The sequence below is a fragment of the Caretta caretta genome, chromosome 1 (genome assembly GCF_965140235.1).
Source record: "Caretta caretta isolate rCarCar2 chromosome 1, rCarCar1.hap1, whole genome shotgun sequence".
Taxonomy (NCBI): Eukaryota; Metazoa; Chordata; order Testudines; family Cheloniidae; genus Caretta; species Caretta caretta.
The window spans coordinates 46402489-46425836 of record NC_134206.1 but is presented as its reverse complement, the minus strand read 5'-3'; the positions used below and the strand labels follow the sequence as shown (position 1 = coordinate 46425836).

General features: G+C 43.3%; 1 protein-coding gene and 1 long non-coding RNA gene across 6 annotated transcripts in view; one reads left to right on the top strand and one right to left on the bottom strand.

Annotated features, from left to right (window-relative positions):
- Positions 1–13257, bottom strand: part of PAN3 (poly(A) specific ribonuclease subunit PAN3) — a 123232-nt gene extending 109975 nt beyond the window's left edge. The window contains exon 1 of one of the 5 annotated variants that reach the window (XR_007356161.2): positions 12646–13257. Coding sequence is in view for 4 of the 5 variants with exons in the window: in XM_075127612.1 (XP_074983713.1) it covers positions 12646–13048 (403 nt within the window). In the remaining variant the exon portion in view is untranslated. The remainder of the gene's footprint in view (positions 1–12645) is intronic. The other 4 variants (XM_075127612.1, XM_075127605.1, XM_048846423.2 and 1 more) reach the window with 4 other exon arrangements.
- LOC125635169 (uncharacterized) lies at positions 13219–21575 on the top strand. Its single transcript, XR_007356165.2, has 3 exons — positions 13219–13299; positions 14070–14177; positions 20757–21575. It is a non-coding gene; the product is annotated as an uncharacterized LOC125635169 (long non-coding RNA).
- Positions 21576–23348: the final 1773 nt, after the last annotated feature.

Here is a 23348-nt window from a genome sequence, read left to right as displayed (position 1 = left end):
TGCAGCACATTCTAGGTCTTCTTCCACAACTCCAGAAGAACAGCCAAGAGGGAGCTCTTATGAGTCCCCAGAACTACTACTCCTCCATCTGCAGTTTGGCCATGTTCTTACCTCACTCGCCCATAGCTGTTTAGGTGGGAAGTGTGAATTCAGAATACTGGAACAAGACTATTCCATTCTGTGGACCTACTGTAATGAGAACACTGAAAACTGCAGAGCTATCAAATACTGTTGCCACACCTTGTTAGTCAGGATCCAACTTGGACTAGGAAGGGTCAGCTCGAAAGGTGGAGAAATACGCCCCTCTGACTGACACCTTGAGAGCTAAGGGTTACCAGATTCAGAGAGACACACTGATCATCAGAGCCCTGGGCGCATGGGACCCCAGTAACAAGCAAATGTTGCCGGACTGCAGAATTGGTCAACGCTACGCTTGGCTGATGCAGCAACTCATGGTGTCAGAGGCCATCAGATGGTCAAGGGACATCTACACAGAACATATCACCGACATCTGCAATACCAGGAAGGATGAGCTGGAGTGCCGATAAGAAGCACTGTGGGGAAAGTAACTGAAATACTCTCCTCATGGATTGTATTTTCCAAATGGACAACCTACCCTAAATTCTCAATTACTGAGAGACAATCTTCACTTATTGGTATATGTGCTTTCCACAATCAACTCTGTGTAACTTTTCATGAGTGATGTATCTGCATACTTGGTTGCTAATGTCTAAACTGTATTCTTAAATTTACTCACCTAAATTTGGGTTAGTGCATAATCAGCAATATCTGCATCTTCTGATTTAAAAACAAACTTTGTATTTGTGGATAATCTAAGCACTATACCCAGATGTACAAACATTCACTGGATAGTTTTTTCAAGATGGAAATTTGGGGCTCTGTTTAGTGACAATTAGTTGTTTTCATGTTATTTTTCATTCAGAATTGCTTAGGTTTGCACTGAGGTGTCTGCTGCCCTGGAATCAGGGGTCGTCTCTGCTTGAATTTCAGTCAGTATTGGAAACTGAGGTACTGCTGCAGCTTTATGCTACACTATACAAGTTAAATCCATATCCTTCCTGACTGGTGAAGGCCATTAGCAACTTCCAAAGTTTCAAGAACAGCTGCCATTCCAAGATACACTGTATAAACTCATCAGCTGACTTGGGCTTGCAAGGCTTAGTCTTTTGGGCGGAAAAATCACTGGAGTGATTGGGCTGGAACTGGAACCTGAGTTCTGGGATCCTATGAGGGTGGAGGGTCCCAGAGCTCAGGCTCTAGCCTGAGCCCAAATGTCTACACAGTAATTTTTAGCCCTGCAGCCCAAGCCTGAGTCAGCTGACCTGGGCCAGCTGTGGCCTTGGGCTGCAGGGCTAAAAATTACATCATGAAAACATTTTGAAGAGCTGTCCACCACAGCATCTCTCAGTGAGAGTCTACCTCAAAATGCCATGTGATGCTGTAGTCTGGGTGATTTCCTAGACCCCTTGGTGTTTCTGGACACTCAAAAGAGCTGTAGCTGCTCCAAAATATTCTCGTATCTGTACCTAGAAGAAGAACAAGCCTCTTTTGTAGAGTAATGATCTGGCCAACTGTTCATGACTTCATAACTTCCTTGCTAGGTGACTGCACCTGATTGTACTAAAGAAATTACACTGACCTTTAAAAGATCCTAACAGGACCAAAGCACAATAACCCACGTCCCACGCATCATCAGCCACTGAGAGCACACGACTGGGGTGCTCTGCTCACTACATTGGCTCCCCACAAAGAAACATGCTGATTTCAAGGTGGCAGTCCTCATCCATACGCCCTTCCACTGCACTGTACCAAATTAGTTAGTAGAACAACTTAACAGTCATGTTCCACAGGAATGATTCAATGAATGACCTCCAGGGTTAAACTCATTAGAGTAGAGGACAAGAGTTCTCAAGATAATGGCTTGAGGCTATGGAATTATATTCCGGAGGTGAAAAATGAACCCTGGCTTCCCTGCCTTCAGAATAAAACCCGGGATTCATTTCTTTAACATAGCCTTCCCACATCAACAGCAATGACTAAGAAAAGATAGATAGAAAGGGACAAGATGCAGCTCACATAGACATACACTAAAAGAAGAGGGAAAAAAGTTTCCAGACACCTTTCTAGAAGCCAAGAGAAACAGAGACCACTTTGTCTGACCATGTCTTCTATAAGATTATTTTTTGGGGAAACAGTTTCTACAGCAATGGGTGCTTGATAATCACCTAAATAGATGAGGCAGTTGTCACTTGGTCTATTATCTGGAAGACCACAAATCTCTGTTAACAGCTTTTTCTCCTCTGACTTTTTTTCTGATAACTAATTATTCAGACAAGTTACAGATTTTTTTCCCCCTCTGAGGAAGGCCACAACTGTTAAAATCACTTTTGTAACTGTGTATCACAAGAAAGCTCTTGCGCTGGAAGCACCTGGATTTCACCAAGGATAAAGAGTGTTGAGTAATGGGAAAGTAGGTGTCTGAGATGCATGCGTAACAGGCCTGGGACACACCTTTGAACAGATTTTAGAGTTGCCACTTTGAATTTTTATTGACACACATTTATTGAACTACATTAGCTTCTGCATTCAAATTGCCCATCTTGATCTTTTCTGTATAACTAAAATTCATAAGTATACTTTCAAATTCTTCAGCTTTCAGTACCATTAAAATAGCATTTCCAGTACTGTTCTAGTTCCCAAAAGTATACTTTTTAATTAGTTTAGAATAATTGTTTACTGTTTTAGGGTGGTGGGAAAGTTCTGAAATTGGATAAAGTTGTCTTACAGGAGAAATACATCCATTTGTCTTGTGTTAGCACTATTTATGCTTCAGGAAAGTGAGGTTAAACAGTCTCAAGATGATCTTACCCTGAGAGAACTAGTGATTTCCCCACAACAGTGAAAGAATTAGCTAGACTAGTTTGAGTAGCAAAGATGGATGTGACAAGTAGGGGAATAGCAGACTGCATTTCTCTTTCATTCAAAATCAGCAGAAATTGAGAAGGATGAGCAAACTAAGATTTTAGCGTAAAAAAGGAAGGAAACATTTAATGCAAACAACAGATATAAAAAATAGGGCTCTCAATTAATCGCAGTTAACTCACACAATTAACTCAAAAAAATTAGTTGTGATTAAAAAAATCAATCATGATTAATCAGTTTTAATCGCACTATTAAACAACAGAATACCAATTAAAATGTATTAAATATTTCTGACGTTTTTCTACATTTTCATATGTACTGTATTGTGTTGTAATTGAAATCAAATATTTGCACTGTAAAAATGATAAAAGAAATCATATTTTTCAATTCACCTCATACAATCTGTAGTACAATCTCTGTCCTGAAAGTGCAACTTACAAATGTAGACTTTTTTAGTTACTTAACTGCACTCAAAAACAAAACAATGTAAAACTTCAGAGCCTACAAGGCCCCTCAGTGCTACTTCTTGTTCAGCCAATCCTTAAGACAAACAAGTTTGTTTACATGTACAGGAGATAATGCTGCCTTCTTGTTATTTACAATGTCACCAGAAAGTGAGAACAGGCATTTGGAAGGCACTTTTGTAGCCGAAATTGCAAGGTGTTTACATGCCAGATATGCAAACATTCGTATGCCCCTTCATGCTTCAGTCACCATTCCAGAGGATATGCTTCCATGCTGTTGCTCATTAAAAAAAATGTGTTAATTAAATTTGTGACTGAACTCTCTGGGAAAGAATTGTACGTCCCCTGCTCTGTTTTACCCACATTCCGCCATATATTTCATGTTATAGCAGTCTCGGATGATGACTGGGCACATGTTCATTTTAAGAATACTTTCACTGCAGATTTCACAAAATGGAAAGAAGGTACCAACGTGAGATTTCTAAAGATAGCTACAGCACTCGACCCAAGGTTTAAGAATCTGAAGTGCCTTCCAAAATCTGAGATGGACAAGGTGTGGAGCATGCTTTCAGAAGTCTTAAAAGAGCAACACTCCAATGCGGAAACTACAGAACCCGAACCACCAAAAAAAAAAAAATTCACCTTCTGCTGGTGTCATCTGACTCAGATCATGAAAATGAACATGCGTCAGTCCACACTGCTTTGGATTGTTATCAAGCAGAACCCATCATCAGCATGAAAGCATGTCCCCTGGAATGGTGGCTGATGCATGAGCGGACGTATGAATCTTTAGCACATCCAGCATGTAAATATCTTGCAAAGCCAGCTACAACAGTGCCATGAGAACACCTGTTCTCACTTTCAGGTAACACTGTAAACAAGAAATGGGCAGCATTCTCGCCTGCAAATGTAAACAAACTTGTTTGTCTGAGCAATTGGCGGAATAAAAAGTAGGACTGAGTGGACTCGCAGGCGCTACAATTTTACATTGTTTTATTTTTGAATGCAGTTGTTTTGTACATAATTCTACATTTGTAAGTTCAACTTTCATGATAACGAGATTGAACTACAGCAATTGTATTAGGTGAATTGAAAAATACTATTTATTTTGTTTTTTACAGTGCAAATACTTGTAATAAAAATAAATATAAAGTGAGCACTGTACACTTTGTATTCTGTGTTGTAATTGAAATCAATGTACATGTGAAAATGTAGAAAACATCCAAAACCATTTAAATAAATGGTATTCTATTATTGTTTAACAGTGTGATTAACTTAGGTTTTGTTTTGTTTTTTTTTTAAATCGCTGGCCAGCCCTAATAAAACAGAACATATTTTTAAGTGGCTTGGAGGATCCAAAACATATTTTTTACTTTTGGCAATGCTGGAAACAAGAGAAGGAAGGCAAGTTTAGAAAGAATCATAGAACACATTTTTCTACTTTTAAAAAGAAAACCATCAAGCAATTTCTTGCTTATGATAGCACAGCAGTTGAGCTTGATAACTGAAATAAAGAATAAAAGTCTCCTCTAGTATACTTCTTCCACTGCCACAGCAGGAAACAGAGACTTTTGACTGCATGCACAACAGGAGAACAAAGGACAGTAAAAGCTTTTTTATTTTAAAAAGAGTAATGCCAATATTTTCAGTTACGAAGGATTTAGTCACAACTTAGGTGTTTGGAAACTGGAGTGATGAGCCTTGTATAAATGCCTAGACATACCAAACTTTGAGAAGAGTCAGTGAGTGACTTTCAGCTGGCTAAATCACATGCAATGTTGGAAAATGAAGGGCAAGTCTAATATAAACACTAACAGGCAATATGGTCAAATTTCCCTCTCTCTTACTCCAGGATTACTGAAAGAAGTTAAGAGCAGTTCCAAGTACACCTGCTTAACAGAAAGCTCTGCTTTTCATGAGCTGCATAACTATGAAACAATGCTTAAAATGGGACCTGATAGGTAAGCCTAAAGAGTTGGGTTTGTGCCCTTATTATGTTTCTTTATGTGGTGTAAATGTGGTCTGACACAAATGTTTGGGAGATTTTTCTGCTTGTTTTTTATATCTTAAAAATAACAGAAATGTAAAATTTGGTCTTCCCTGGCTTTGCTCGAGGTCTCATATTTAGAGAGAGAGCTTTCTTACAGATTAATCAAATCAATAAATCATTAATCATTAATCTTTAACTAGGACAACCTTTCTCAAGTGTTTACTACGTATCAGCATTAAATAAGAGTTAAACATCTCTGTTATTCAAACATGGAATATTATCTTTGTTCCTAAATTTTTCAGCACAGCATATCACAGACTTCTGAAAAAGTAATACCCAGATTGAACCTTGTATGTTGCCATCACTGCTTAAAATCCTAAATTATAGCTATGTCTGTAATAAAAGGTGTGTTTTTACAATGAGATGGCTATCTAGATTCAAAATCCTGTTGGAGATAAGGAACAGGTAGATTTTAACTTCAATGTAGGCTAGTCAAAATTAACCCTCTTCCCCCACCCTGCCCCAAGGGTTCAACTCAACTAGCTACTGTGAGATAAAAACTACAGTGGCTTGTCTCCTCTTGAATCTTACAGAGATAGCTATTGCAGTGTAAAAAAACCAGATCTATTTTTGCAGCAGACACAAAATCTGTGTGTGAGAGATGTCATTTAAAACTTAGGAAAACTGCTTTTAGCTTCATTAAAATATTATGATATTTGTAGGGCTTACATTTGACCTACTTTATTTTGTAGTGACATTTCTTCTATCTAAAAACAACAATCATAAACCTGAGTTAAAAATCAACATTTGTGCACTATTTAATGGATCTCAAAGTACAAGTTATGCGCTTTATATTATGTAGCAAGTGATTCTATGTATTGTCACTACCACTGTTTTAAGCTTTTAACTCTGATACCCCTTCTATGCCTGTTTTTAATATAGCATTTCTCAAGTCAAGACTAAAACTAATTGCCTTTATTACAAACACTCCAACTTAGTGATCAGGAATTTATTTACAAACAAAAAGGGAAAAAACAGAAACACATAAAATAAGCAAACTATACCCTACCACTACTACTAATAGGAGAGCTAATCTTCCTGTTCAATATTGCAAAATGTGCATACCATGTGCATACCATACTAATCTAGACTGCAAACTCCTTGGAGCACATGTAATTTCTTCCTTTTTATTTTTACAAAACCAGCAACACCTCAACACTAAAATGGTAATAACACTCACTCCACAGCAATTACTTTCAATCCTCACACCTTCAAAATATGTTCTCTCCAAGTGCTTTCCAAACACTGTCTCTTCATGATATTCTGCATCAAAATTCTGATGAAAAGAAAGTAACAGAGGACTATTAAGAATATACAAAATTCTGAAGTGAGAGTATCTAAAGGCTAATATTTTTTTTTTCTTTTCGGAGGGAAGACAGTAAAAATGTTCTGCTACTTAAGGACAGGTTTCAGAGGAACAGCCGTGTTAGTCTGTATTCGCAAAAAGAAAAGGAGTACTTGTGGCACCTTAGAGACTAACCAATTTATTTGAGCATGAGCTTTCGTGAGCTACAGCTCACTTCATCAGATGTAGCTCACGAAAGCTCATGCTCAAATAAATTGGTTAGTCTCTAAGGTGCCACAAGTACTCCTTTTCTTTCTGCTACTTAAGATTACTATTGGTATTTTCCTGTCCTTATGGTGAGGAGGGACACCCATTAACCATACAGAGTTGGTTCATATTTATGATATGTAAGCACTCAAAACATCCAACCCGACTGTAGTTTGTACAATCCATGACCAGGGCCTGATTCTTGTAAGTTTGTATTTCATTTCCAACACTGAATTCTCAGCGAAGAATGCTGAGGAACAGATTGCTTTAACTAGGTGACTAAAAAGATTTACTCTTCTGAAATCAGTGAAAGTACAAAGCAGAAATATGACTCAGAAATTCAGCCACACAACACAAAGGCAATGCAATTAGTCCTCCTTTAACTCCTTACAGATTGTACTAAAATACACACAGCCTAGCCTATCTTATCAGCAGCGTAGGATGGTTTTCGACTAGACTTTTCTAAGGTATGTCTATACTGCACGCTAAGCCCATGTCTGCGGGACCCAGGCTTGGTAACATGCTGTTTCCAAGCCCTCAGCTGAGTGTCCACACTGCACTGTAAACCTTAGCCTACAATTGCTGGATCTGGGTCTCACATCCCTGCTAACAGGTCTATACAAGGTCCTTCTGACCTCAGGTCTGCAGCTTGAACTGCATCCAGACTGCAAAATGACAAGGTTTGAACCTGAGTCACAGTGGGATTTGGGCTCTGATGCACCCCTCCCCCCCCACCAAGGGTCCTAAGACTGGATCCTGCGTGCTTGTTGACCTGAGTCAGACTGATGTGTGTACACTGAAGAGAGGTTTGGGCTCAAAACTGAGTAGAGTCCAGGCTAAGAATGCAGTCTAGATGTACACCTAGCATCATGATCTACTTTTGTATCTTGAAGGAAATGGAGCTTCCACCACTTCCCTTGGAAGCCAGATCATCTCACTGCCCAGATGTTTCTCCTGATCATCCTAAATTTTTCCCTCTTAATTTTAATCCCATTACACCAAGTTATAGTGCCATACATTACTACAGAACTGGCCCCCATCTTTGGTCTTCTCTTTCTTTCATTCCATTTTTTCCTTTGCACAATGTCATACACTCACAGTTTTTAAAGCTACCATTCTCTAAACTGATGTTTCGCAAGTCTACCACTGCACTCCTTACTAGTCTCTATCCAATCCTGCATTTCTACCCATCTCTCTGACATCTCATCCTGGATCTCTCACCACTGGCATCCACTAATATGGCAAAATCTTAACTCATTATTCCTCTTCCCCCATCCCAGAATTTCTCCACTAAAAACTATGTTTACTGCAAATTAGACACAATATGTAGAATGTGTTGGGTAAAATGAAATCTTAACTTTAATATGGTGCACTGCAATATAATGGCAGGTAAGATGCAATATAAAAATAGTTTCAAAGGTAAAAATTACATATTTAAAATAATGCTCCATTCTGTTACAATACATTAGAATAGTGGGTTTTCAACCTTTTTTAATTTGCTGACCCCTACATTTCAAATAGAGTCCTTTGGAAACCTTAGACATAGTCTGCAGATGCCCAGGGCCCACAGACCACAGTCTGAAAACCACTGCATTAGAATATTATACTCCAAGTTTTGTTTTTGGGGTTTTTTTTTTGTTTGTTTTTTAAAGAGCTAGCTTTCTGGTCAGTTTGTCTTTCTGAGTCTCTTAACTACTGTATGTTGTTTCAAAACAATGGTGATGCTTAAGTCTTCAATACCTTTTTTAAAAAACAGATATTATGAACAAATTTCTCTAACCAATATTACAAAACCTAAATTGTAGGTCTCACCTAAGAGAACAGAATTTCTTGAACTGGCTTAGTTTGTTTGAAGTGACTGTCTGCATGGTCCCTACAGTGTTGTTGTAGTGTTGCGTCTACTGTGGCAGCAGCTGCTTACTACTATCATCACAGTAAGCTTGAAAACGTGTGGTTTGCTGACTGTAAGAGCAGCAGCATTATGACTATCAGGCCAACCTGTTGTGATCCCGGTCTCCATGCCCCTTCCCACCTTCAGATCATAGACAGTCTGAATTATCAACCAGTGCTGCAATGGAGGGACCTAGAGCAGCACTACTATCTCAAGTGTTGTGGGCAAGTTAAATTTTGTTCTACTTCTATTTTTTAACCGGAAGTGTCCTACAGAGAATTCAAGGAAGGATTTTCTTGATAAAGAATAAAGACAAGGAAAAAGGAGTATTGAGAGGACAAGACCAGAATAGGGTTAAGAAGGAAAAGGACACCTAGGCCTGGTCTACACTACACAGTTAGGTTGATATAAAACAGCTTACATCGACCTAAATATGTCAGTGTACACACCACAGCCTTGCCCCACCAAAGTAAATGCCCTACTACACCGACATAATAACGCCACTTCCACAAGAGGTATAGGGCTTATGATGGTGTAGTTAGGATGACGCAGTGTCTGTGTAGATGCTGGGTTACTTACATTGGCTCTTTGCTGTCTTCTCAATTTCAGGGCTCCATGAAGCCTTGAAACCGACAAGAAAGCCGGGCAGCTAGACCCCAGCTGCCCCTAGCTCCCTGCTCCCGTAGGGGAATGGGGAGGTGAGAAGCCCGGGAGGCAGCTGGGTTCCCTGCGGGGAGCTGTGTGGGGCTGAGAGCCCGAGCTTTCAGCCCCCCAACACTGCTCCTCTTCAGTCAGTGGAGGTGCTCCTGGTGAGGCAGCACACCACTGACAGAAGGAGGGTAGTGTGGACCTAACAGATGCAGTTAAAATCAGTGGGAACTGTATTTTGAACAAATAAAGCACTTAAGAAGTTTCCACCTGAAAAATCAGATCCTAGGTTTCTCAAATTAGGCACCCAAAATTAGTGGATGCTTGTGACCTTGATCTCTCTACACCTCAGCTCCCCATCTGTGAAATGGGGATATACTCCCTCACCTCACAGGGGTGTTGCGAAAATAAACAAACATTGGTTATGATTTCAGATACTATACGGATGAGCGAGGCAGAAATGCCCATTAGCAAATTAATAATTCTGTATTCAGAGGAGAGTTTTAGTGTGTGTAGTAAATAAGCTACTGAATAGCAGATCATTCAATTAGCACTGCCCATTCTGTGCTCCTGCATTTGAACCAGGTGGCTTCCTTCTCCACATTGCCTGGGACTCAGCAGGAGAAGCAATGAGGGCATAGAAACAAGTCTGCCAGCTCTCAGTTCCTGTGTCTGGGGCCACAGGAGCAGGGAGTTGCAACTACCAGGAAAGTCCTACTCAGTCCCCGTGCCCTGAGCTAGAGCATGCTCAGTACAGACAAAATCTTCAGAGAAATTAGCTGGTAAATTCTCAAGTCCATACTGAACATATGCACAGCGAAATTTTTAAAGGCTTATAACTTGGCGTTTCTTCCCCCTCACAGGAACAGCAAAAAAGAGACATCTCTCTGACGTAAAGGAAACCCTCCTGCCAAATTTCAACTCCGGCTCCAAGCCTGGCCGCACAAGTGCTTCTTAGCAAAAGGACGTAAGAATTTTCTGAACATTGGAAAAACAGTGTATTTTTCCCCCAACTTTGTTCTGACAAATGGCTGAACCATTTTTGCTGAAAAACTTTCCAAAAAAAATTCAAACTAAGTTAACAACTGGCTTCAAAAATTTCAGTTCCACCAGTTCAAGTTTGGCAAAATTATAAGAAACTGAAACAGGGTCTTATACGGGAAAATGTTGGGCAATCTTAACCATAGATGGTGCTACCCTCTCCTCCTGTAAAAGTACACGACAGTGTTACATTCCTATGTTTGTCAATCTCACATTAACTACCTAGATATACTGCTCAAAGGAACAGGCTCACCATAGTAATAATTTATTGTTATAATTGTTGTAATTTACTGTTAGAGATACAAAAGCAACAAAGTTCATTAGTAGAGAGGTCTAATACCATGAACAAACTTGCCATCTGTCAGCTATATCTATACCGTCCATCGCTATCTGAATTTCAGAAAAGTACCATGAAAAAACATTACATAGTTAGAAGTTACTTCATGCAAACAAACATTAAGCTTATGCCACAAACCCATAATGCAACCAAATGTAGTGTACTAATTTAAAAGGGCATGACAACCTTTTTTAAAAAGCCTCCACAGCTAAGAAGATTTTGCTATGCTGAGTGCTGCTGCAACTACAGACCAAGTCATTTACAAAGCTAGTTTTCTGCAAGTCGCAAGCACACAGCTAATAAAGCTCAAGTATAGCAAATGCATCACTGACAGTAACTCAGCTTAATATGGAACCCAGACACTTGCAATTCTCACTTGTTTGAGGAGAAGGAGGAAGAGGAGTGAGAAAGGGGACTTAATCTGAAATACTTTAAAAAAAAAAAAGTAATGCCATCTGAGGATGAAGGGCTATACTATGAGTGTATCAGTTGAGAAATTTAAGATTCCCATCAAAATAATCTCATTTAAAAATTGTCCCATCTTGACTACCCTACAAAGCTACTAGTCAAAATAGCTTCTTCATGCTAATCTCTCTTCCAGCAGAACCTTTAGCAGAAAGTTTTGAATATCCTGTTTTGACTCTGATACAAAAACACTTTACCTGCTGGTGTACTCAGGCTCCCTGTTTTGCCTACACACTTTTGGATCTCCCTGATGTCAGCCAGAAAGTAATTGAGTAAGCTTCTGTTAATTAGTGTAAAAAAAAAAAAAAAAAAAAACACACCACACAATTTAAGAGATTCCAGATACACCTCTACCCCAATATAACGCTGTCCTCGGGAGCCAAAAACCTTACCGCGTTATATGTGCAACCGCGTTATATTGAACTTGCTTTGATCCACCGGAGCACGCAGCCCCGCCTCCCCCCGAGCACTGCTTTACTGCGTTATATCCGAATTCGTATTATATCGTGTCACGTTATATCGAGGTAGAGGTGTACGAAAAACTGGGAATTGAGGCACCATCAAAAGAGATTAGAAGTTTTGTGCACCTACACATGGACCAGCAAATTGGTGGTTTTGGGGGGATAGTGTAAAGAGGAAAAAGATATGAAAAGCAGCAGGTCACTTCAAAGCAGCAGGTCATTTCAAAGTATCTCTGAACAAATTAAACCAGTTTCCTTTTACACAGTGCCGAGCTACTTGCACTGAATCTCCCCAACCACCAGCCTCAGCCATCGCCGTTACAGTTTAGTATTTGCTTCTGGTATTACTCACAGCATGCTAGGTGCTTTCCCAAAGGGCATTCACGCATCTCTGCCACCCACCAAACCCACTGCATACCTAACCAGCATCCACGGAGGAGACCCTTCCTGGTAACCCCCATCACCCCCCTGCTTCCCTAACCAACATCCACAGGGGATACCATCCCTGAGATCTCCATCTCCTCCCTGCAGCTCTACCCAGCGTGGAGGTGGGCACCCTCCCTGGTATCCCCATCTCCTGCCTCTCTAACCAGCACCCTATCCTCCTTCTCTCCCTGTATCCGCGGTGGGGGGCGGGGGGGAAAGCAGGGCACCTTTCCCAGCATCCCCAGCCCCCTCCGCCGCCCGGGGGCAGGACGGGCTGCCCGGCCCTGTCCCTGCCAGTTCCCACCAGCCGGGACTCGGCCCTGTTGCCGGGGCTGGGCCGTCGTCTCCTTCCCTCGCCCGCACTCACTCGCCAGCCGCGGTCCATCCAGCCCCCCTCCGCCGCCTCCTCCGCCGCCGCCGGCGCCGTGGCTGCCCCCCAGCTCAGCCTTCTTAGGCCCCGCCGCCGCCGCCGCTCCGGGGGCTGCCCCGTGCGGGTAGCCGGGCCCGGCGGCGGGGGCGCTGGGGCCGGGCAGGCCTAGCGGGAGCCCCCCGAGGGCGGGCGGGGGCCCGGGGCAGGCGGGGGCGGCGCCGGGCTCCTCGTGCAGGAACTGGCACTCCTCCCCGTAGAAGCAGGTCTTGTCCTTGGCGTAGTAGCGGCAGAACTTCAGCTTCAGCCCCGCGCCGGGGGCCGGGCCCGGGACCCCCGCCGCCCCGACCCCCGCCGGGGCCCCCGCCACCGGGGACGGGCAGGGGAGGCCGCCGCTGTTCATGGCAACGCCGCCAGCCTCAGCACCATGGGGAGGGGCCGCGGGAGCCGCCGCCGCCGCCCGGGGCTCCGACTCCAGAAGGGGGGAGCTGGGGGCGCGATTGTGCTTCTCTTAAAGGGGCCGCGCGGCTCAGCCCGCCGGAGGGGAGACGCGGAGGCGGCTCGTGAATGGGCCCGGCCCGGGGCTTGTTTATTCCATTTTCCTCTTCCTGAGCGGACGCCCCGCCACGCATGCGCGGGAGAAGGGCGTTCTGGGTAATCCGGGACTAGCGAGGGGCTGGGGGACCCGGGCAGAGGGTCCCGCGCGCGCAGGGCGTGGGGAAGGGGCCCGCGCCGCTCGCCGGACCCATCTCCCCGCGTGTGGCAGCCGCAGCCCCGGGACACGGGCCCTCCCCCGGCCGTCTCGTGGCTGCTGGAAACACCGCCCAAGAGGCCGCAGCCCGAGCTGCGAGGGGAACCATGTGAAAGCCTCCAAGGCCCTCGCAAGCGAGGAGCTGCGCCTGGCTTGGCTCAGAGGCTGGCGGTTGTGCAGGGCTGTGTTCACGCCTCCTCCATGGGGGCTGCAAAGCCCCCCCCCCCGCAGGAGAGAAGGACTAGCCATTGATCAGCCCCAGGGTGCTCGTGCAGGGCAAACAAACAAACCAGGGGGGCGCTTGCCATGTCAGGGAGGGGTGCCGCAGCCCTCACTCCTGTGGGTGAGTCTCTGGCCTGTGTTGCTATCTGGGAGGTCAGACTAGATTATCATGCCCCACCACCTTTCCGCAAAGGCTTACTAGTAGCTAGCTAAGTAATGGTTTAAGACACAGCTTCGGTCTGATGGTTTGTTGACATAACATGTGAAATTGTTGAAGTAAATGGGAAATACCCGGCTGACGCCACTGGAATTTTACAATTTACTTCAATGGGGCCAGGATTTCACCCATCACCGTCAAACATGGCACTGATTCAAAATGCATTTAGGGGAAAAAACTCTCTGTGATATCTCTACTGTGTTCTGTAACTAAACCCTCTTTTAAACTATGCAGACTCAAAGAAAGTGTACCATGTTACCAATTTTCTTCGCTTGTATTCCACCAGACAAGACAGGAGAGAGGCTGACTTGGCCACACTTCCGGCTTTAAAATTATGAATTTGTGAGTACTCCCATTGACCTCAAATGAGGCGGGTGAGGTGAGGGGTGTAGGATTGGACCCCTCAAATGGCACAGATGGTACAAGCATTAAATTTAGAATTATTACCAAGTGACAGAAAATGAGGCATAGTATGATGATAGCAGAGTAATTCAACAAGAAAATCCAGGGTTTTCAATTTTCCATGATACGCAGGTATGGCTAAATATTTGGTATTTTTATACAATATATGGTGTGAAGAAAAATATATCCTGATGATAACTTTAAATGTATATGTAAATTACATTATTTGTGTGCAGTGTAGCCATGTTGGTCCCAGGATATTAGACCAGGAGGGTGAAGTAATATCTTTTATTGGACCAACTTCTGTTGATGAGAGAGAAGCTTTTGAGCCACACATAGCTCTGCATCTTGCCTCTCTCACCAACACGTTGGTCCAATAAAAGATACTACCTCGCCCACTTTGTCTTTCATTGTTATTTATATCCATCTTGTACTATTGTCTGTTCTAACTCAGTAGGCTACCACATATTGTGTCATGATATCAGTTTTTAATCAGAACTCCCCATTTTAACCAGCGGCCCTTTGTTAGTCTTGTAGATACTGTCCTCAAATTCTAATATATTATTTTTAAAGGAACTAATACAATATGTATATAACAATGAGAATATCTCATGTTCTTTCACTGATGATGTAACCCCCCTCCCATTCTTCCCCATTTCCTTACAGCCAACCCTTGCTGTGTTTTCTCTTATTTAAATTAAAATCTTCTGCCAGGGATCTGTCATTTCTTAATTGCCTGAAAACACCATGTATAACTATGACATTGTGTAAATACTAAATAATATTGTGAGGCAGTTTCTGCAATGTGTGTTCTCCTTTGTAGACGAAAGGTGGGGGTTTGGACACACCCTCATTTTGAGTTTTATGACAGGATTCAGAAAAGATTTCCAAAAGCATAACCGTAAATTCCCTGCTGAAAAACAAACAAATTCCTTCTTCACAGATGTTTGAAAACTGACTTAAAATTAATGCAAAATAAGGGATTCTCCCTTTGGATGAGTGAGACTCGGCAAACCTGCCATTTTAAAGGTGTGTTTAAAGATTCTAGGGATGGAGAATTTTGTTATGTGGGTTTTCAATGAGTCATTTGCAATCTCAAGATTTTTTTAAAATCTTCCTCATTCAGACTGTCTCCACCGTTTGTGACACAATCCTTGCAATTATATATATATAGCAGAAGAATCCCCATATTTTTAAGCGCCATGAGTATTATTTTGGTAAGAAAAACATTTACTATGGAATTAAGATTCCTTTTTGTCTTGCTTAGACTCATTATTATAAAAAATAGAAAATCAGGGGCTGCCATCAAGATGCTTTGACAGTTCGTATGAAAAGAGAATTTCAAAAATGAGTGGGATTTTAAATGTCACATTGAAACAAATCAAAATACTCCCTCATCATATAAAGACTTCAAAAACTTTTTTAAAAGCTGTTTTAAAATGAAACCTCAGACCACAGTTCTAGCAATTAGCATTATTGATATGACTTCTTCAGGTGGTTGCAAACCAAGGGAGAGCAAATGAATTGCTTGGTTGAAGAGGTTGGTCAGAAAGATGGGCAAGATCCAGACCCATCCTACCCAAGGAGTCAGGGTTCTATTATTTGCTTATTATATGGGGCTCTAGTCATAGTCCCTGCAAATGTCCCTTTGTGGAATGCAACCACAAACACACCTGCTCTGTGAGATTTGCAGCTCACTGGTGTCCACTAGAGTCCTCATTCAAACAATGACATCTCGGTCAGCTCCCACTGCAACCAGTCCCTGGTCTGAGAACACCAGGTAGTGCCAGAGTACCACACACTCGCTGGTACGGTAATCTACATAGTGTACATCCATGGGGATGTTAGACCATGTCCAAATGGAAGGATAAAGTTGTCTGTTGGGGAGCAGTACAAGTTGGCTAACCCAGTTGTATTGGAGTGGGATGTCATTCATTTTAACCAGCTTCTAGGGCAGGGGCGGGCAAACTTTTTGGCCTGAGGGCCACGTCGGGTTTCTGAAATTGTATGGAGGGCCAGTTAGGGGAGGCTGTACCTCTGCAAACAGCCAGGCATGGCCCGGCCCCTGCCTCCTATCTGACCCCCACACTTCTCACCCCCTGATGGCCCCCCCGGGACTCCTGCCCCGTCCAGCCACCCCCGTTCCCTGACGGCCCCCCAGGGACCTCTGCCCCATCCACCACCCCCTGCTCTCGGTCCCCTCACTGCCCCCGGACCCCACGCCCCTAACCACCCCCTGAACTCCCCTGCCCTCTATCCAACCCCCTCCCTGCCCCTTTACCACACTGCCTGAAGCACCAGTGTCTGGCAGCGTGGCTGCACCAGGACAGGCAGCCGTGCCACACTGCTCTGGGCAGCACAGAGCACCGGGTCAGGCAGGCCAGGCTCTGCAGCCCCGCCGCCCAGAGCATTGCGCCGCATGGCTGCGGGGGAGGGAGAACAGCAGGGGAGAGGCCAGGGGTTAACCTCCCAGGCCAGGAGCTCGGGCTGGGCAGGACGGTCCCGCGGGCTGTAGTTTGCCCACCTCTGTTCTAGGGAGTTTTCAGAGATTCCCATCTCAGAAGCTGTGGGATTTCCGTATCTATTTGGGGAAACCAGCCTACCACTGTGAGTCAGATCAGGACAGATGAGGCTCCCCTCAACTGAGGGAGATTCTCCTGTTGTTCAGGAGTATATAGAAGACCATTATGAACAGCATTACGCCATGGGGTACTTTCAGCAAGACATCAAATTTCTAACAGAGCTGTAATTTTATGATTGAACCACAGAGAATGAGTAATGGAAATAACATCCTGAGTCAGGCATATGACCTCGTGGGTTCTGACAGATTTCACTCACGCTGGAATCACTAGAGAAAATAGCTTTCTCCAGGCCCTAAGCGTTTTTGCACCATGGCTTTTTGAGTACATGGAGCTCCTGTGACAAGGTTTGAGTTTGCAGAAGGATGTGCAAACATCTTTTACCTTAAATGACTATCCACTGCATGACCGTAGATAGGTGTCTCTACCTTGTTAGCAGGTATTGGAACCTGACTGGGAGTTGCAGTTTAATTGCTACCGACTCTATGGGTCAGTTGTGATTAATTAGATTCTATCCTGAATATAATAAGAAAGATGTGATTAGCTCGGGTTTATGACAGACAGGACCTAAGGGAAAGAACCCAAGGAGAAAGCTTAGACAGACCTACCAACTTAAGGAGAAGGCACAGGTTGGGGATTGTGTTGTGTTATTTTGGGTTTACAATTTTGTTGTTAAAGCCAGGCTCCAGGAGGAGTGTCATTTTGACTCTAAAAGAAAAGGAGTACTTGTGGCACCTTAGAGACTAACCAATTTATTTGAGCGTGAGCTTTCGTGTATACATCTGATGAAGTGAGCTGTAGCTCACGAAAGCTCATGCTCAAATAAATTGGTTAGTCTCTAAGGTGCCACAAGTACTCCTTTTCTTTTTGCGAATACAGACTAACACGGCTGTTCCTCTGAAACCTGTCATTTTGACTCTACAATGACAGTGTAGCTTTTATTCAGTGCTGGGAAAGGACTCCAACCTCTTAAAATGTTCTAGCAAATATTTTGGATTGGGTATTTCACATTGCTACGTTCTGTTACCAATGTCACCTCTAAATGGCATTGACATTTAGGGATCAATCTCTTATAGGCTCATGTGGTGACTTCGCCGCCCAACATCTCACTGAAGCAGTGGAAGAGTGTGATTTGGTGATAGGTCTGATTAGAGAGTCTGATAACATTTGCACACAGGCCATTTGGTATCTTTTTTTAGTTAAGTACAAAATTACTACATCAGTATCCACCTGGCTGAATACATCTACATCTGTGATTCAAAATCCTAACTACTGTATTCAGCTCAGGTGACCCAGATCTCAAAAAAGAGATCACCAAATCAAAGGGTGTCCAAATACAGGCATCTAAAATAATGAGAGGGTTGAAAAGATCAAGACTGCTTAGTTTAGCAGAAACAGTACATGATAGAAGGGACATCATAGATATATTATTTACAATATAATTAATGGTATGGAGAAAGTAAATCAAGCACTCATTTGTACTCTTTCTTACAACACAATATCAAGGGACACACACTAAAAATGAATGACAAAACCTTTTTAACCGATAAAAGGAAATATTTTTTTACACAACGTGTGTTTAACCTGGGGTTATACCATTACAAAGTACAATCAAGCTCAATAATTTTGTAGGGTTAAAAGAAGATTGGACATTTATATGGATAATGAGAACATCCACACTTACGTTAGACAGGATTTTAACAAACTTTTTATTTATTTTTATAATGAGAGGTATATACCCTCTTCCTTCAGGGTATAAACAACTAATTGCCTGAAGTTTGGGAGAAATTTCTGCTATGGACTAGTTATTCTGTTAGAGGGAATCTTGTATATTCTAAAGAATCTGATACTGACCACCATCACAGGCAGGATACTGGACTAGATAGATGACTGGTTACAATCTGCTGTAACAGGTTCCTATGGGGTTTTTGGAGGGGATGGGGGTTATCCCTGAGGGCTTCCCTTCACTGAAATATTAGCTTGAGTGTTACCCCTTACCTATCTCCAGTCCACACATAAATATCTTTAGTTTGAGTTAAGTGATGCTTTAAACTTGAGCAAGCTGTGCCAGGCCCAGATTAACAAATGTGTGCTAAGTGTACTTGCACAGGACTCCTGTCTCCAGGAGGCCCCTAACCACCTCGGGAAAAGACAAGAAAAACAGAGTGGTGGTGTGGCCCCATGCTCCAGTGCAAAGCCACTCACTCAAATTTGGCCCGGTTGCCCCTTTGTCATGACAGAGGGGTAGCCGGTCCAAACCTAAGCAGCACTGCAACCCACACACCAGATCACAATGGCAATCACATTTGTCCCAGCCACCTCACATCATGATTATGGGGTGGCTGGGCCAAACCTGAATGAGTGTCACTGTGACCTGGCACTTGGCTCTCTCCACTTCTGTCATAACCATTAAACAATCAGAAGACTTTTGCCTGACCCGAAAGTCCAAAGCACACACCCCTCCCCCCTGTCAGTTGAGAATCTTTGTTTTGGGGGTATGACGTAGACGACACATGGGGGGGTTTCCTAGGGTGGTGATTGTCTTGTGTATCGCATACTTTGCCTAGTTTAAGGAAGGTGCCTTCTCCACAATTTCCATAGTTCACAGGGCCCCAGAATTATTCCATCTAGGCCTGAACTGTCCCCTAAGGGAGCATGGTTTGACACTCGAGTGCAGCTGATGCTTAAGCTAGTAATGCAATGGAGGTGCAGCTTCAGGTTACACTTTGAAATAGCACAACTCATCAGCTGCTAATCCACTCTATGCTGCTAACTACATCATTCTGTGTATCTTGAGTGTTGTTTTGCAGTTTGGCTGCTCTCACTCAAGCAAGGCTAACTCCAGTTAGCTGTTGCAGTGAAGAGAAGCCATACTCTGATATAAAAGAAATAGAGTGATTGTGTGATGTGGTAACAAAATCAGTTTTCCCAATGAAAAATCCAGTTTTAGTTCTAGCATGTATGTGTTCAAAAAACAGATACCATTTACTAGTTCACTCAGGAAAGTGCTTTACTATTGGACATATTAGGATGGAAGTCCTCTGTCTCCTGTTCAATACATCTACATGTACATAAGCCAAATGAACTGGGTTTTTATTTATTCATTTTTAGTCATTAAATATGAACTAACCTGACAAAAGAAAAACCTTCCAGAATATGGTTTACTCATAAACATACGCACTGAGACTTCTGATAAACAAGCAACTGAATCACCAGCCATGAAGTCTGATTCTTCATAAACTGATAAGCCAACCACAAAAAGGCGAGGAATCAATAAAATCCTCTGCATCTTGCCCAAGCATGTAGGGACAAAATTAGACACGCCAAGACACAAAATGAACTTAAACTAATAGGGACAAAAAGGGTACCAAGAAAACATTTTAGAAATACATTAGAACCAAGGACAGACTAGGCCCATTAGTCAATGAGAAGGGAAAGTCAATAACAGAAAACACAGCAATGGCTGAAGTTTTAAAAACACCGTTTTTGTATCAGTTTACACCAAAAAGGTTAGCAGTGGCTGGATAACTAACATAGTGAACATCAGTGTAAATGGGGTACGATCTGAGGCTAAAATAGGGAAAGAACAAGTTAAGAGTTAGATGTCTTCAACTCAGTAGGGCCTGACAAAATACACTGGGACCTGGCTGAAGAGATCTCTGAGCCATTAGCAATTATCTTTGAGAATTTGTGTAAGACGGTAGAGATAGCGGAGGACAGGAGAGGTCCCAGAAGACTGGAAAAGGACAAATATAGCTCCTGCTTATAAAAAGGAAATCAGGACAACCCAGTAATCAATCAGTTTAACTTTGGTACCCAGAAAGACAATGGAACAAATAATCAATGTGTAAGCACATAGAATATAATAAGGTGATAACAGTCAACATGGATTTGTCAAGAACAAATCATGTCAAACCAACCTAATATCCTTCTTCAACAGGGTAACAAGTCTTCTGGATGTGGGGAAGCAGTAGATGTGAAGTATCTTGACTTCAGTAAGGTTCTTGATCCTGTCTCACTTGACCTTCTCATAAGCAAACTGGAGTAAAAGCCTAGACCAGTATTTCTCAAATGCGGCCACAGTGGCCACATGTGGCCACCAGGGACTTTTCTTACAGCCTCAGGCTCCTGGGTGGTGATTGTGAGGTGCGGGGGGGAAGCAGCGGCCTCTCCCCTGGAGCCACCAGTGGGGGTTGGTCCCTGCCCCCTTCTGGAGCCACAAACACTGTAGGAGCAGGTGACCACTGTGAGCTCCCCACCTTCCTAGGGGCAGTGGGGCTTGGATTTCGGGCTTCAGCCCTGGGGTGGTGGGCAGCAGGATCTGGCCATGCGACAGTTGGCTTCATCCCCCAGCCCCAGGGCTTTGGGCCCTGGGCTCATTCCCACCACATCATCCCTGGTCCCTTCTGCATCTTCCATCCCTCAGTTGTGCAGCAGGACCCCAGGATCCAGCCCCAGACTCACCCCCCACATCCCCCGCTACCTCTTCCAGCCCCTCATTGCCCCGGCCCTCCTTACCTACTTTCCCATCCAGGGTTTAATTTGTCTCCCAGCTTGCCAGGGATGAGTAAGTCTGCTGTGAAAAGTGATATTAACAAATATCACTTTTCACCGTAGCAGACTTACTAGCTAGCAAATTTTTTTAAAAAATCAACCAAGAAGAGCAAAACACGCAAAGCACCTTATTTGTGTTTCTATTCTGTTTACATCCAATAAAGATTAAAGACAACTGTACATTCTTTTTATTATTGAATCTGTAAAAAACCCCTACATAAATAAATTGCTATGATTTGGGCATGGATATGTGCATATTTATTTGTTTTTCCTAAAGTTAATTAAGTATTTAAGAAAAAATTGTCAGAGCGGCTACCAAAAATGTGTTGTGAGAACCCCTGGCCTCGACAAACCTTCTATATGATGAGTACACAAGTGGCTGGAAAACAGAGAGTAGTTATCAGTGGTTCACAGTCAAATTGGAAGGACATATCAAGTGGGGTCCCACAGTATCTGTCCTGGGTCCAGTTCTCTGAATAGCTTCATGAATGATTTGGATAATGGCTTAGAGCAGTGGTTTTCACCTGTGGTCTGCGGACCCCTGGGGATCTGCAGACTATGTCTAAAAGTCTGCAAAAGGTTGTCATTACCCACAAAACAGTGGTTTTCAACTGTTGGATTCCTGAGGTTTCCAAAGGGGTCCACACCTCCATTCAAAGTTTTTTAGGGATCCGCAAATGAAAAAAGGTTTAAAACCACTGGCTTAGAGAGTATACTTATAAAGTCTGCAGACAATACCAAGCTGGGAGGGGTTGCAATTGCTTTGGAGGACAAGATTAGAATTCAAATTGATCTTGACTCACTGAAGAAATTGTCTGAAATAAATACGGGAGAAATTCAATAAGGACAAATGCAAAGTACTCTACTTAGGAAGGAATAATCAATTGCACAAATACAAAATGGGAAATGACTGCCTAGGAAGGAGTACTGCAGAAAAGGATCTGCGGGTTACAGTGGATCACAAACTAAATGTGAGTCGACAACGTAATACAGTTGCAGAAAGAACGGACATCATTCTGGGATGTATTAGCACAAGGGTTGTAAGCAAGACATGAGAAGTAATCCTTCCACTCTACTCAGCACTAATAAGGCCTCAATTGGAGTATTCTGTCCAGTTCTGGGAACCACACTTCAGGAAAGATGTGGACAATTTGGAGAAAGTCCAGAGGAGAGCAACAAATATGATTAAAGTTCTAGAAAACATTACTTATGAGGAGAGATTGAAAAAACTGGAGTGGTTTAGTCTAGAGAAGAATAAAGGAGTGGGAGGAATGATGATAGACTCAGATACATGAAAGGTTGTTATAAAAAGGAGCATGATAAATTGTTCTCCTTATCCAATGAGGGTGGGACAAGAAGCAATGGGCTTAAATTGCATCAAGGAAAATTTAGGAAGAACACCCTACCTGTAAGTGCAGTTAAGCACTGGAACAAATTACAGTCTTAGGGAAAGTGTGGAATCTCTGTCTTTGAAGGTCTGGGATGGTCTAGAAAATAATACTTAGTCCTGCCTCAGTGTAGGGAATCGGACTAGATGACCTATTGAGGTCCCTTCTAGTCCTACAGTTCTATGATTCTATGAATGTGTTGGGGTAGAGGAGGTGAACACCATAAAAGTTTGTTGTCATAATTAAGGCTACGTTTTAGTCCATGTCTTTTACTAAAAATACCAGTGAATAAAACTTGGGGGGGGCTGCCTGGGGACCCCGTGGGTGCTGGGGGAGGACGGCCCGGCTGCTTGAGGGGTGTGGGCGGTGGTGCGTGGCCCGGGACCCCCGCTGGTGCTGGGGGTGGGATTGGCAGGACCGGCAGGCTCCCTACCTGGCTCTGCGCCTTCCCTGCAGCAGCAGCAGAGTTTGGCTGTAGGAGGGGGTAGAGGGGTGGGGCATGGGATGGGGTGAGGCAGGCTCTGGGCAGTGTTTACCTGGGGGGGCTCCCCATAAGCGGCGACATCCCCCACGCTTAGCTGCTAGGCGGA